The 14,646-nt window shown below is 56.0% G+C and overlaps 1 protein-coding gene across 3 annotated transcripts in view; it reads right to left on the reverse strand.

The window, feature by feature from the left end:
• The window catches only part of PAX7 (paired box 7), a 99,159-nt gene extending 86,279 nt beyond the window's left edge, over positions 1-12,880 (reverse strand). For 2 of the 3 annotated variants that reach the window (XM_024749872.1, XM_024749869.1), the window contains exons 1-4: positions 12,796-12,880; positions 10,050-10,285; positions 9,347-9,476; positions 8,201-8,329 (exon numbers count right to left, since the gene is read on the reverse strand). In XM_024749872.1, coding sequence (XP_024605640.1) covers positions 8,201-8,329; positions 9,347-9,476; positions 10,050-10,285; positions 12,796-12,880 — 580 coding nt within the window. Of the gene's footprint in view, positions 1-8,200; positions 8,336-9,346; positions 9,477-10,049; positions 10,286-12,795 lie in introns of all 3 variants that reach the window. The other variant, XM_024749871.1, reaches the window with a different exon arrangement.
• Positions 12,881-14,646: the final 1,766 nt, after the last annotated feature.

The raw sequence follows: 14,646 nt of genomic DNA on the forward strand, positions 1-14,646 counted from the left end.
CATCCATCTCCCCCTCCTGGGCTCGGGTTCCTGCTCCTGGACTCAGATGCTCCCTCAAGGATACCGGAGTAACCAGAAAACATGTGTATGTGAAGTTCTTAATGGGGTGTGGCCTCTAGAAGCCCACACACCCCTTTGTACGGTCTGTAAAATTCCTCCTGTATGAACCTCTGTGAATAGCCAATTTCTTAAGTTTTACCCCATTCTCAAAGGGGTCCAGGTTCCCCCAAAAGGATAAGAATCTTTGTCTTAGTGCAATTCTCTGGTTTTTCATGGAAGGAAACTGAGACCCAGAGGGGCTAAGAGAGTTGTTCAAGATTGCACTGTTAGTGAGTTGGGGGCAGGACGGACGGTATACTTCCTGGGCCCAGCGCGGTGCACTTTGCCCCTCCCAGATTCGTCCTGTTGGGCTCAGCTGGAAATTGGGAGAGCAGGCTATCAGAGGCAGGGATCGAACACTCAGCCAGGAACTGGATCCAGAGCAGCACGAAGCCGTCAGCTCCTGCAGTGCTGTAACCTCACTCTTACCCTCCAGTCTGCAGCGTCCCGAAGCTGGGGAGTGGGGATGGTGGCCTGCGCGCCACCCCTTCCCCAACCTGGGAACTTAGAGTAAGGCGGTGAGCCTCACTCTCCCGGCAGTGAAACCCGGACTGGGATATTGATTTAGCGGCGCTCTGAATAAGGGTTCTCCGCCCCTCTCGCCGCTAGTTCCGACGGCGCCAGGCTCACAGGCCGGCCCCTTTCCAGCACCCCGGTCGGAGCGCGGAGCGCGGACCCCGGGCCCCCGCCTCGGGGTCGGCCTCCCGCCCGTCCCGCCGGCCCGACTGGCTCTCCTCTAATTAAGCGGCGGGATCGCAGCGAGCCGCCCGGCCGCGCTGTAATATGATGAACTGCCTTTGTGACGGTGTCACCGAAAGCGCTTCTGATAAGGAGAAGCAGCGGAGGATCAAAAGGACGACAGCGGCTCGCCCGCCTCCCGCCGCCACCCGGCTCTGTGCGCTCGCCCTCTCCGCCCGCGCTCTCCCGCCGGCCGTCTCTAGGTCCCGAGGTCTCTCCTGATCTCCCAGTCCCAGGCCAGCCTTTCGGTGCCTCTGCGTCTCTTTGTCTTTCTTCCGGCTGCTCTGCGCCTCCCTCGGCCCCGGCGCGTTTCTCAGCGTCCTCAAACGCTCTAGGCAAGGTTCTCCCGTCCCGCACTGGGTCTTTCTCTGAATTTTCTCGTGCGCGCGCGCTCTCTCTCTCCTGAAGCTCTCCTCCTTTCTGACTCTCTCTCGTCCCTCCGCTGTGGCTCTGGGTCTCCCAAGCCTCTGCCCATCCCTGCCTTGCCCTCGACCCGGGCTCGGGCCCAGCACAACTCCAGAGCCCGGGCAACCGAATCTTGGAAACGTTCACGAGCCGACCCGCAGTCTCAGAAAGTCGAACCAATTCATCCTCAGCAGGCCCGCAGGGCTCTCCGGCCCTGGCAACCCGCGCTCACTCAGCTGCCGAATAGAGGGCTGGGCACGAGGGCCCAAGGCGCCCTGGCCTGCCCTCGGGGCCTCTTTGGAGCGAGACTTGGGGTGCACACAACTTCCCCTCATCCCTCTAGAGGCTGCTGCGGCTCGCGAAGCTTTTCCTCTCCCCCGGGGCTGAAGTTCCAAGTGCAGCCCACCCCTCTTTGGCATCCCCTTCCCTATACCCCTTCCTTTGGCCCTCACCTCCCCTTTGCCCTCGACCCCTTCTCTTCCTTCTTCAGGCCCCTCCCCTTTGCTTGCTCCTAGCTCCCCCTGCGCTCTCTCCAGACTCCCTCCCTGCCTCTCCTCTCCCTTCCCCCCACTTTGTTTGAAGTTCTGGAGAGATCTATCTACTAATGGGGAAGTTTCCCCCTTAGGTCACCGTTCTGCCTTGATTCGATTTGGGAAGGCAAGTTCCCTCCCTCCCCCGCCCGACCCCAGCCGGGGCCAATCGCTCCAGAGCAGGTCAGAAAGCGCTGACCCCATTTCCACCTTTCCTCTTTCAGCCAGAGTTGGGGGAAGGGGGAAAGGAGAAGAAAGGCCAACGACAGCAAAAATTGGGGGGGGGTGTCCCAACCTTCCAGTCCCTCTCATTCCCATCCCCAACTGGGTTTCCTAATTACCTCATTAGTCTGGAGTGGGAGAGGGAGACGAGCTATTTTTCTGGAATTCCTGGAATGTGCCCCCCCTTAGTCGTGGCCTTCAAGGCCCCAAAGCCCCTGGAGAACCTCCCCTTTGGGGTGTCTCTTCTGTGTTCTTCTTGGTAGCAGGAAGGCTCCCCCTCACCTGGCACTGTCTATTATGTGGTGTGAGTTCTATCTGGCTTTAGACTATGCGCTTCCAGGACAGAGCCAGGGAGGGGTCTTGGACATTTCATGCTTATATCCTTAGGTGCCCATTAGGAAGGAAGCCTCATCAACTTTGCTGATGATGGTAAACAGAAACTCCAAAGAAGCAGCCTGGAAGGAAATCTCATTTGCTCAGTCCTCTTTTCCTATATTAAAAAATATGTGTGTATAGATTATTTATATAAAATGTAGTATGTGACAACTATCATTTTCAGAAAGACATTCTTTAAAAAAAAAAAAAGCCCAAATAATCACCATACTGCTTTAAGGCTACTGTTATATGTGCTTTTAAATCCTTCCATGTAAATTCCACTGAAAAATTTGGAAAGCTGTGACAGGGGAGGGGGCCGCGGGGGTAGGAGGGGGGAGGTTAATCCGGGTTTAACGTGCGATGCAGTCTTAGGACCAGGGTTAGCCTGATTGCGTTATCTCCTCCCAACATTTGAGACGCCCATATTTCACCCAGCCAAATAGCTCGGAGAGCAGCGCAGATGGCTGCCGTGGTCGCGCCTCAGGAAAATGTGTTATTAATATCTAAATAACTTCCCAATAGTGTCTGGTAAATCTCCCCTCCACCATTCCAAATGATGAATTCGTTTGAAGTCTTCCCCCAGCCTCATCTTTTCAATGTCCCCTCTCTCTTCTCTCTTCTTAGCCAGGCTTATTTCAAACTGGTAAATATCTAATTCCTTTAACGGCTGTGCCGTGCACACGAGTCTTTTAGACGCCTGGAAACAGCCGGTGTGTGGCAGTGCGTGCCCGGAGGTGAACAGAAAACCCGCATGCCCTCGCAGCGGGGGACCCCACCCTGTTTAGAAACGCATTTGGGAGACTGGGGCTGCGCGGGAACCTCAATCTGGGAGCTGAGCCCTTCCTTTGCGCGTCCCAGACACCCTTCTCCTGGTCCCCCGCGGAGTCCCAAAGGCATCCCCTCTCCCTAACGCGCAGCTCTTCCGCGGCTCCGGTCTCCGAGACCCCACCCGCAGCCCTCCGAAGGCGTCCCTCTCTCTCTGGGGCGGATAATTACCCTCCGCTCGCCTGTTCTCCCTTGTTTAAAGTTTGTTTTCTAAATGTCTTCTATTAGATTATGTTCGTTCATTCCCCCTCCAACCTTATCTCCTTCTGTCTCTTCTCTCCTTGCCCGTCACACTCGATTTAGGCACGAGTTTATCTGGCAAACAGTTTGCCGACTTTGTTTATTTACCGCGGGTTCTGGGGCTGCGAGCGCGCGCGCGCCAGTGTTCGCCTTTGTAATAGTTATCTCATTGTTGTTCTTCGTTAGTCCCAGCTCCCTCCACCCTCTCTCTCTTCTTCGGTTGGGGGGGATGGAGGAAAGAAAGGGGGAGTCTTGTCAGCCCAGTGTGGGTTCGCCCCCTCGCCCGGAGCCCCCCACCCCGACCCCTCTGGTCTCACTGAATATCCACCGCCGAGCTCTGCCTAAAGCCGGGGAATTGCCTGACACCCTCCCATCTTCCTCCGAGCCCCCATTATGCGAAGCTGATCCCACTCTGAACAGCCTCAAATCCCGCCTGGACTCTGTTTGATTAGATTGCCAACCCGGGGTAATCCTTTGATTTGGTGGAGTGTCAATTACCTTTCTGTAAACACACATTTACAGAGGAGGGAACTTGTTGGTATAAATCAATGCAGATTGTTTCTTGATAAATGGACTATCTTCGACCCCTCCCTCGCTCCCTCTTCCAAGGCCCCTCTCCCTGGAGGCCCCTCCCCTCCCCTCTCCCGTTCTCACCCAGCCAGTAAACAATGCCCCTTCCAGGTGTGAAGCCGAAAAAACGGTGTGGGCTGAGGGGAGCCGTGCCCCCCTTCCCCTATTCATTCGCTCCCCCGGAGCCTAATTAAATTTGGCAGGTCCTTGTACACACAATCAAAACAGCTTCCTCCAGTGTAGCAAACGACCGAAAACCGCATTAGCAGCTATCGCAGCTCTGCCAAATTAAATTGTTTCCCACCTCCTTTTACAAGTGTCTAAAACCGACACTTCGGGCTCTCCCCTCCTTTCCGATCCTTCTCCGTCATTTCTCACTCCACACCTGTAAGTTTGCTGCTTTAAAAACAAATTAAGGAAAAATGCAAAGAAATACAAATCTGCCTTTCACGCACGCACACCCTTGGTCTCCACCTCAGATGGTCTTTCAGAGCGGGAAGTCAGCATATTCCCGGGTGGACTTTGACGTCGCCACTCCACCCCTCCCGAAAATGCACACTCTTCTTTTTAATCTTGTGAATTTCCACCTTATTTCATATTAACTGTGACCTGGCTGGGCTTCTACCCTAGAGACCACCGTCCAACGTGGTCTGATCTGGTCAGTTTCAGCCTAAACTTGAGCCTTGTCAGATGCAAGAGGCATTGGTGCTCTACTCTTTATTACTGTTGTTACTGCTTTTCTAAATTATTCCTTGTTTCTTCACACTCACTCCCTCGGCTCCCACGGAGGAATGGTTTGACTCTTTGCAAACCCCTATCAGATTTCCCACAAGAGTCTCCCTGGACTCAGGCTGGGAAGATCTTTTTCTTTCCCCATCCCTCCTCAAATCCTTTACCAGTCGAGTCCCTGCCTGTCTCTCCCCTGATCCTCGGAGAAGGGGTGAGGAGGAGAGAGTCCAAGTGGATGAGGGCAAGGAACCTTTCCAGGTGTGCAGAGCATGGCCGGAGCCCCTATCCAAAGCTGTCTGAGATTTCTCACAACCAACAATCCTAATAACTCAGTCTTAACAAGGATAAGAGCAAAAAAAAAAAAAAAAAATATGAACAGCCTCATGAATATCAGCCCAAGGGGAGCAGGAGTGAGCTGTTCAGAGATGAAAGTGCACAGAAATAAAAGCTCAATTTAATCGCTTTAAAACCCTTCAACTTAACGTTTGTGCTTCAAACTCTGAGAGTGAGGACTGATTGCGGATAAATAGTTTCTTACCATGCCTGGAAGCTATTACACCCCTCTCCAACACAGTTTCCTATTCAGCAGTCCCAGTTTTCATTACCAGCTCTAATAAGTCTTAACGTTATTAAATGCCAAGCGGACGATAGGAAAAAACGGACTCAGGGAGGGATCTCTCTTTAGCGCTTAAAGAGGAGAGCTCTTAAACCCCTTCTTCGGCGGCTCCCCGCCTTGAGAGAGGCAACCCCCGGAGAAGGCATCTGTCAAGAGCAAGAAGCCAAAACAAAGTTTGTGGGTGTGTACCCTCCCCCTGCTCTGCCCAAGGGTATCTCTGCCTCTCCCCATCTGGCCCACTGGGGTGGAGGTTGGGAGGTCTTTTCACCTTTAACTTGGCCATGAAACTGACATGCAGGGCCTGGGAGAGAGATGAGAGTTTCCAACTGGGTGGTTCACCGGGATGCCAGCCACTGGCCAAGGTACTCAAATGCGGAGCTGATACCATTTGTCCACAGATGGAAAGACAACCCTCTCTCATCCCCCCTGTCATACTGCCCATCACATCCATCTACAATCCTACTGCAATATCCACACAGAATCCACGGCTCCGATCCAAAGGCCCGTGGGCAAACCGCCACACCGAGAGACATGCGCTTACACCGCCATCCAGCTCCCAATCACAGGGCCCAACATGCCCACTGTCACTCAAAAACCACGGGGATTTCTGGACATCAGGCCCACCGCTTTCATTTCATTTCTGCAACTCCTCTCCAGACTCAGCGCCAGTACTTTCAGCCTTCCCATCTGGAACCTCCAGCCTCCTCCTTAAACCCTTGGAGACTTGGAAGTTCCTGCTTCTACTGCAGGGAAAACCTCTATCCAGCGAAGTTGCCTTTCTGCTGGTTTTATAAGCTCAGATCAGCACGGGAAACTCCTGGACTCCTTTGAGCCAAAGGGATTTCCAAAGCGAACTTGCTACCCTTTCCCTTCCCTTCGCATCCCTTCGCATCCCTTCGCATCCCTTCCCTTCCCTTCTTCCTCAGAAGAAATTTATCTATTGTGTTTCCTTACAGACTGAATTGGAAGCACATTGGGGTATCCCTGCCACACACACACACACACACACACATACACACACACAAACACACACAGTGTCTCCAAATAAAACCAAACTTCCTTCAGTTCTCCTGGGGTACCTCTCAGAAGCTGTGTCTGCTGCGCTGTATTTCGCAGGGAAAGATTATTCAAGTTCTCTCCCCACCCTAAGAAAAAGAAGTTCAACTAAGTCCCTTTCCAATGTGAACTGAAATAAGGAGTGGGTCTCCTCCCCACCCCCAACCCCGCCAGGGATCCCCGGGCTCTAGGCTGCCTCCGCTGAGCCAGGGGCTTACTTGGAAGCCCCAGGCCGCCTCCCGCGCAGCCCCGAGGCCCTCGGCAGGCCCGCACAGCGGGGCGCCAGGCACAGCTCGCTCACTTTCTTCCCTGCCCTTTTGTCCCCAGTGGGACTGGGCTCCACTTGGGGCCCTGAATGTCAATAGCCCGCTTCTTCCCCAGCTCCAGACTGCTCCCACACTGGGCTGCCCGTACCCGCCCCCCACCATCCTTCCCCCTCGGACCAGGCCTGTGAGGGCTGGGCCTCGCTGAGAGTTGTCTTTGGAAGCGGGCTTTGTCTGTGAAGTTCATCTTCAAGGTTGGGAGAGACTACTGAAAGCTGGAGGGAGACCTAGGCTAGGAGTTCCAGGGAGGCGAGGAGAGGAGAACCCCCTGGAAGGAAACTCAAATGAAACTGTGCTCTTTTACAAGTTTCAGGGTTCAGAACACTCCCCCACTTTTTCCAAATCCACCATTTTTTTTTGCAGGTTATAGTGGCCACTGCCTTTCCTGTCTGCCTGCTGCCTCCCTGCGTGTGTGTTTGGAGGCTTAGCTTCTTTTCCCGTCAGTCTACGTGACTTTGGGTCTTCCGTTTTTCTTTCTTTACCCGCGTCCTCCCTTGAAGCACACTTACCAAGTCTCAGAGACTTGCGAGGGGAGTGGTAATCAGGAAGGACTCTCCCTTCTCTTGAAACTTACCCCGTCAATAAACAAAAGCACAGTCCCCTTTCCTGGGCGCCCGGGCGCTTGAAAGATAAACGCCTTCCCTAGTTCATCTCCAGAAAAAGCGGGGCTCCACTCCAGACCCGTTCGGCAACCACGCTAGCAGCGGGGAGAGGGCGTGTGGAGCCTGAATCTCTCTTCCGCACTGGGATCCTCCGACCCTGGGCATCTGAGAACTCGGTCTCAACTCCTGGCCCCGCCTGCGCGTGCCCAAGAGGAAAGCACCTCAAAAGTGCACCCTTCTGCGCCCTCCCCCGCTACCTCCGCGCTGTCTCGGTTCAGCCCCGGCGTCACAGGACGGAGAATTAGGCGGCGGCCCACGCGGCCCTCGCTAATTTTTATTGATTGCAGCGGTCAGTCAACTGTCAGGCGGGGTTTCAAGGGACCGTTTAGAGAGCGTGTGCGGGTCTGCTTAACAAATTCATTTAGGGAGCCGCGGGGCCGGTTCCTCTTTCCTCGCCCCCCGCCCCCTTGCCCAAGTTCCCTATAAATAATAGATCGACACCGACACCCAGACTGGCAGCCAAAACGCCAGCCCCGGAGGACACACGGCCCGGAGTCTTCGACGGGGTGCGCAGTCCGCGGCGCCCGGAGCCCTAACCCGCCGCCGGGTTCCCCGGGGGCGCAGAGGCCGTCAAGACCCCGCTCCGCCGCGCAACTGAGTCGCGGGCTCCGCACCCAACCCGGCCTGGGGGCGCACCGAGGGGGCGCTCTCCGCACACACCGAGAGGCTCCCGGCTGCTCCGGGGGCTGCGAGTCCTCCCGCTAAAGATCTGTCCGCCAGTCCGGGTGGCGGCGGCGCCACCACTGGCCCGCACCCTGGTGAGCGGGAGACGCGGGCTCGGGCGTCGCCGGCCCCGGGACGGCTCCCTACCTTTGTCGCCCAAGATGCCGTCGATGCTGTGCTTGGCTTTCTTCTCGCCGTCGTCCTCCTTCTTATCCGCTTCGTCTTCCTCCTCCTTCTTCCCGAACTTGATTCTGAGCACGCGGCTAATCGAACTCACTAAACCTCAGAAATTCAAAGGCAAAAGAGCGAGTATAAGTCGTTGGGGCCGCGGAGCGGGGCCGCCTTGGGACCCTGGGAGAAGTAGCGGGGCCCATTTCCCCCCTAAATACACTCAGGAGGATTCACAGCCATCCCCCCCACCCCCGCCGTTGAACATTTACACCTACTGGGAGGCACAAGTACAGCCACTCACATAGAGACTCACACCTGGGGCACTCACACGGTCGCAAGGCGGTGGCAGAGCAACCTACCTAGTGCATTCCTATCACGTCCTCGCACACACTTGTGCTTTCCGCTGTCACGTACCCTAGATGCACTCACACCCACACCCACCTCCCCAGGACCTCCCTGGCGCCCCTCCAGCCCCTGATGCTGTAGTCCCCACACTCAGGTGTGCATCCCAGCCCTGCACACTTGAATGCCCAGGTACACACACAGCCACCTGGGGCCACTTTCTCCCACACAGGCAGCAAGATTCAGGGCCTCCACATTTGGGACCCACTGGTGGCTGGTGGCAGCAACAGAATAGAAATGGTGACTTGGAGAAAAATATCCAGGCAGATCACAATCTATCCTCCTAGGACGGACTCATCTCTCTAGGCCACTTCTCTTTACCACACAACTTTATAGGACAACTTTTTCCGCATTTCCCTCCCCCTTCTCTCCCTCCGTCCCTCCCTTCCTTCCTTCCATCCTTCCTTCCTCCTCTCTCTCTCCCTCCCTCCCTCCCTTCCTTCCTCTCTCCCGTCGTCCTTCTCCCTTTCTTTCTTCCTTCTCCTCCTCTCTCCTTCTTTCCTAACTTCTTTTCTTTCCTTCTTCCCTCTTCCCATCTTCCTTTCAGTTCTGATTCCCTCCTGTGCCCTCACCCTCTTTGCGCTCTGGTTCTTTTCCTTCTCACTTTTCTCTGAGTTCCCTGTCATCCGTCATCTCCTCTCCTCTCCCACCTCCAGCCCCACATGACCTGAGCCCTGGCCAGACTCCGGGCAAGTTCTGCTGGCTCAGCTGCCTTCTCACCTGAGGGCACGGTGCTGCGGTCACAGTGCCCGTCCTTCAGCAGCCGGTCTCGGATCTCCCAGCTGAACATGCCTGGGTTTTCCCTCTTGTACTCCTCTATCTTTTTCTCCACATCCGGAGTCGCCACCTGCTTCAGAGGTGGAGGTGGGAGAGTAGGAGTGGAAAGATGGGGTAGGGGGTGGGAGATAATTTTAATATCAACCTCCCAAGAGCCCCAGGCCAGGCTGGTGGCTCTGGTCACCATGCTTCCATTCTGAGATTGGCTTTATCCTTTCAAGAAACCTGTTACTGGCTCCCAGGAAGGCAGCCGGGATTGGGGGATGTGGAATAGGGTAGTGATAGGTAATAAAATAGAAACCTAATTAGGACTGGGGTCCCCCCTCACCCCCTTTCCAGGCAAGACTGGGGAAAGATTTCCCCTGGTCTGGGATGGTGATAGGGGGTCTGGGAAGATGTAGGGACAGCACAGGAATGACTCATTGGCCTCTCAGGCAATCGGGACATCAGTTATCCCCATCCCTGAGAAATTCAAATAATGGAGGATGTCTGGGAGTGGGGACCCGCTTCCACTGTCCTTCCCATAGGAAGCATATAGACCCCCTCCCCGGTGCTGCTGGATGACACAGGGTAGAGAGAGGGGCCACAGCCAGGATACCCCAACCACGGGAAGGCTGGCTGCCAGCTCTGCAGCAAAGACACTCACTCTGGGTTTGCTGCCGCCAATGGCCCCGGGCCGGATGGACCCGGTCTCCTGGTAGCGGCAGAGAATCTTGGAGACGCAGCCATGGGAGACACGCAGCTGGCGGGAGATGACACAGGGCCGGATGCCATGGTGGGCCATCTCTACTATCTTGTGACGGATGTGGTTAGGAAGGGGTCGCCCGTTGATGAAGACCCCACCAAGCTGATTGACCCGGCCTTGGCCAAGTGGGGTGGACACTGGAGAAGGAAGGGGGAGATGAGGGAAAAGAGAGGCACAAGGTGAGGATGGGAAGGAGACACTGAGTACACAGGCCTTTTGACTCCAGTTTTGTTTGAGCCCCAAGACCCCTGAGAGCAGATCTCAGTTCCCCACGTTTGAAGCTGTGGTAGTTCGGAGGTCAGGAAGAAACCTGTCATGAAGTCAAGGGAAGGTCTGGCAGAGATGGAGAGAGGGGTCAGGGTTGGCTGCAAGAGTCCCCACAGATGCTGTGTGTCCCCAGTCCTGCCACACTATGGGGAATGTGGACACACCTGGGGGATCTGAATGCCTCCGAGAAGGAGAGGGAGAGAGACAGAGGTGAGAGGGCAGAGCCTAAAGACTGGCGGAGCCTGGGGACTCTGGGACCAATGGTCCTCTGGACCCACAGCTTGGGCGGCAGGTCCACTTGCCTTTTATAGAGGCCGATAATGGGTGAGATGTGGCCCATCTGGTCAGTTCCATGCTCTAAGTGGTCAAGTCTGATCCATTTTATTGGGGCCCAGAAGAGGCTGGTTGATTACTAGCAGTTACAGCCCTGGCTTGGGCAGCAGAATTGTCCTACCCATAACTGAACAGCCAAGGCACAGCAGAGGGACCAGCAACAGAATGCCGTTGGCTGCTGCTTCTGGGGGCACCTGGCTGTCCCTTGAGGGACTCTCCTTCCTTCCAACCCCTCTGAGAGTTTGAATTTCGTTTTGGGATGATTTAGGGACATGCCCCATTGTCGGCAAGCTTCTAATCAAATACTCATTTGGCCTCAAAAACCCATGAACTGTCCCTGCAGGTTCAGAGAGGCTGGTGCACAGATGGGCCAGAGTCCCTGGGTGTGGGTGACTTTGGGAACCAGGAAGACAGGCTCGCCTGATGTGTGCTAGGGAGGGGAGAACGCCTGGGAAGCTTTAATGTAAAGTCCACACAATTTCCTCCCAGAAGGTTGGAGGACACCCGGTGCACTAATCCGGCCTCGATCCCCCCAATTTGGGGACTCGGCGGCTGCGGAGATCTGGCAGATTAGAACGATTTCACAGCCGCCCGAGTGGAGGGAGCTGACAGTATAATTGGAAGGGAGGAGGCGGGAAGAGGCTCCGTTGCTGAGCTGTTCCTACCGCCTCCTCCCTGGCTCTGCCGGTCCCCACACCCCTCTTCGTAAAAGTAGGTGTCTGAAGCCACCCTCGGATTTAATCAGAAATCGTGCGTCGCCAAGTCCGAGTCACTCGGTCTCCGTGGCGGGATATGCCATTAGCGCTGGAGAGCTCTCCAGCGCACAACTTTATATTCAAGAGCCTCTTTAGCGACCGGCACTCGGCTCTCCTCAGTATTCTCCGTCATGTTGGGCAAATATTGTCCTAATCCGCTGCGCGTCCTCGGCCGCCTGTTTTACTTGCATTCGCTACAGGAGAGTGCTACGGCAAATCCCCGGGCTTGTGCGCTCTCCCGCCTGCGTGGTTGCTCGCGCGCACTTGATCACGGAGCCACTCTCCTCGCCTCTGTCTAATTCAGGGACCCGCGCCGTCTAGCTGCTGGAGGGACCCCCCCGCCTCCCCAGATCTCAGGCTGCCTGTCCATCCGTCCCCTCCTTGCCTTCTCTCTCCTTCACGCACAAGGGGCTCATATAATTATAAGAAGAGTAATTAAAAAATAAAAGTCGCACCTCTCTCTAACCACTTCTGACATCCTGGGCTACCTACCCCCAGAAGCCAAGTGATCCCTCAGTTGACAGGTTGAAGGCCTTCTATTAGTTTAAAAAGAAAACGGAACAAAAACGCAGGAAAGGTGCGCTCCCAGCCCTTGCTGGAGCCCGGAGCCGGTTCACCCCGGATGCCGGATATTTAGGGAGGACACATTACAAAACTAACACTTTTCCCTTGTCTGTACATTTCCCTGCCCTCTAGCCGTCTTGAGGTCTCCCCCGAGAGATTTCCGGAGTTCAGAAGCCCGAGTGGAAACTTTTGGGGGGAAAATCGTTACTATTTATTGTTTCAAGTTAGTTTCCAGACCCCAAAGCAGAGTCCTAGTTTAGACATAAAATATCACACATTGTTGGTATTTCGAAATAGAAGGGGCTGGAAGACCATCCCAGAGGTGAAAAGAACAATTCAAAACAAGAGTAGAAAGCACGTAGCTGGCGAACGCAGAGAGCCGAGAAAGTATTAGGTGGAAAGTATCTAAAAATAGCGTACAGAGTTGAAACTCACTAGGACTTGAAATTGACTAGGAGCCGAAATCTACTCGGAGTTCAGCCCCGCGGGTAGAGGCCAGAGTCCTGGACCTGTGAAGCCGAGGCCGCCGGTGGGGGAAACCCACGCGTAAACGGACAAGTGTCGGTCCCAGAAACTTCCTGGGTCCGGCGCCCGGACTTGGATCCAGAAGGGAAGGGGACTCCCCTGCTGCCGCTGGCGCCGCCACCACCCCGTGAAGATCTCCACCTCTCCAAGGACCTCGAGGTCCTGGCGGAGGAGGGAAGCGAGGCAAGTCCAGACGCTCTTACCTTCCAGAGGAAATCCCGTGCGGGGATAGTTCTGCCCGGGAGCCGGCCGCATCATCCTCGGTACGGTGCCGGGAAGGGCCGCCATTCTTGCGCACGCCGGGGACGAATCCAGAGTCGGCGAAAATCGCTTCCCGTCCGCTCCCTTTACCCCTGCTGCGATCTCTTTCTTTCCTTCTTTTTTTTTTTTAAACCTCTTCCCCCTCCCCTCCGCAAACACTCCCTACCCAAAAAAAACCTCTGCCCGCTCCGCTGGGCCAGAAGTTGTGCGGGCGGATGCGCCGGGCAGGAGCCGGAGACGAGGCTGCGCCGCGCAGCGGGGCTCGGGGGGACGCGGCCGGAGTCAGGGCCCCCAGCCTCGGACTGGCGAGCGACGCGCTCTCGCGCTCCGGGCCAAAGTTTCTGAGCCGAGAGGCTGCGGAGTGGATTTCTTTTTCGTATTTATTTATATATTTATTCCCTCGCTTTCGCTCCCCTCCCTCCCTGTCCTCTCCCACTCCTCTCCACGCCTTCTTTCTCAGACCACACTCGCTACTCCCTTAAACACCAGCTTTCACACCCCCACCCCCCAGAAGACTTGGGGAGGGAAGAAGGTGCCTCTCGGGTTTCTGGGCTTGAGGGGAGGCGATAAGGGGTGACGAGGTTGGGAGGAGAAGAGGGAAAGCGAGGGGGCGAACGATCCGCCGGTAAGTTGTGCAAAAGTGCTCAACTGGAGTACGAGGAGGAGGAGGAGGGGAGGCAGCGAATGAGATCTGATAGGTTCGGACTTTTCTTTTATTCATGAGGAGGGAAGGGGGCCAGGGCGGAAGGCAGCCGAGGACCAATAACGAAAAGAAACCTTAAACGAATATTTTTTTCCTCTTTTCTGATCGCCGGGTCCGCGGAGTCCCCAGTCCCCGGTCGCCCACGGCCCCGCTCTGCAGTCCGGCTGCATGGGAATGCCCGCCTCCCGCTGGTGGCTCCCTTGGATTCTCGCGTCTTCTCGAGCCTCCCAGAATCGGAGTCCGCTGTGTTTCACGTCTTCACCCTCATCTCACTCACAACACTCTGAAATTCCGCCGGTGGGGCCCACCGGGAATTGGCCTAGGTGGCTTCATGGGAGGGGTTTATGACTTTCTCTGGGAAATAGTCTCTGAGCCCCGGTGTCCCATTCTTGCCTGGCCCCCTGCAGTCTGAGAAGCCCAGGATGATGGCCGGGCCTAGTGCTTAGAAAGAGGTCCGCGGAGTGTTAGGGACCCGTTTCTTTCTTTCCTCCCCTCCCCTCACCCATCCCCAGCCGGGATTAAACCCGTGCCCCTCTTCGGGCCCCCAGCCCACATCCAGAGCCCCTCTCCAGCAGGTAGTCCGGTGCCCTGAGGCGGAACAGCAAGTGGGTGCCCGGGATCTGGGGGTCCAGAGGGGTGGGAAGTTGGGGGGACGGGGCGGTCAGGATTTGGTACCACCCTGAGCTCCCCAATTCGGAGCTCCTCCACTGTTGGATTGAGGGGGAGGGTGCCCGAGTTAATCAGTGGGGAGTGGGAGTGGGGTGATGGGAGGTCCTACAGTTCTCTGCTCTCCCCCTGCCAGAGTGACCAGACGTCCCTGCCCGGGGATACCGAGTCCTGGGGAGCCTGGGAGCGCTCCTCAGGCTGGCCCCCGCGTGCCCCTCTCCCCTCCCATTTTCCTCACCTGTGACCTTTGCCCCTCTCAGCATGTGACAAACTCCCTCCTCTCCTCTCTATCCCAGTACCAGGGGCTTCTCCGGCTGGGGGTGGGGATGGAGGGGTGGGGGAGGCCTTCTGGAAATGGGGGCCTGCTGAAGAGCTGTTAAACATGCCCCCAGTGGCCCCAGGATTGAGGTGGGGGGAGGCCAAG

This window comes from Neophocaena asiaeorientalis, unplaced genomic scaffold (genome assembly GCF_003031525.2).
Source record: "Neophocaena asiaeorientalis asiaeorientalis breed wild unplaced genomic scaffold, Neophocaena_asiaeorientalis_V1.1 scaffold275, whole genome shotgun sequence".
NCBI lineage: Eukaryota > Metazoa > Chordata > Mammalia > Artiodactyla > Phocoenidae > Neophocaena > Neophocaena asiaeorientalis.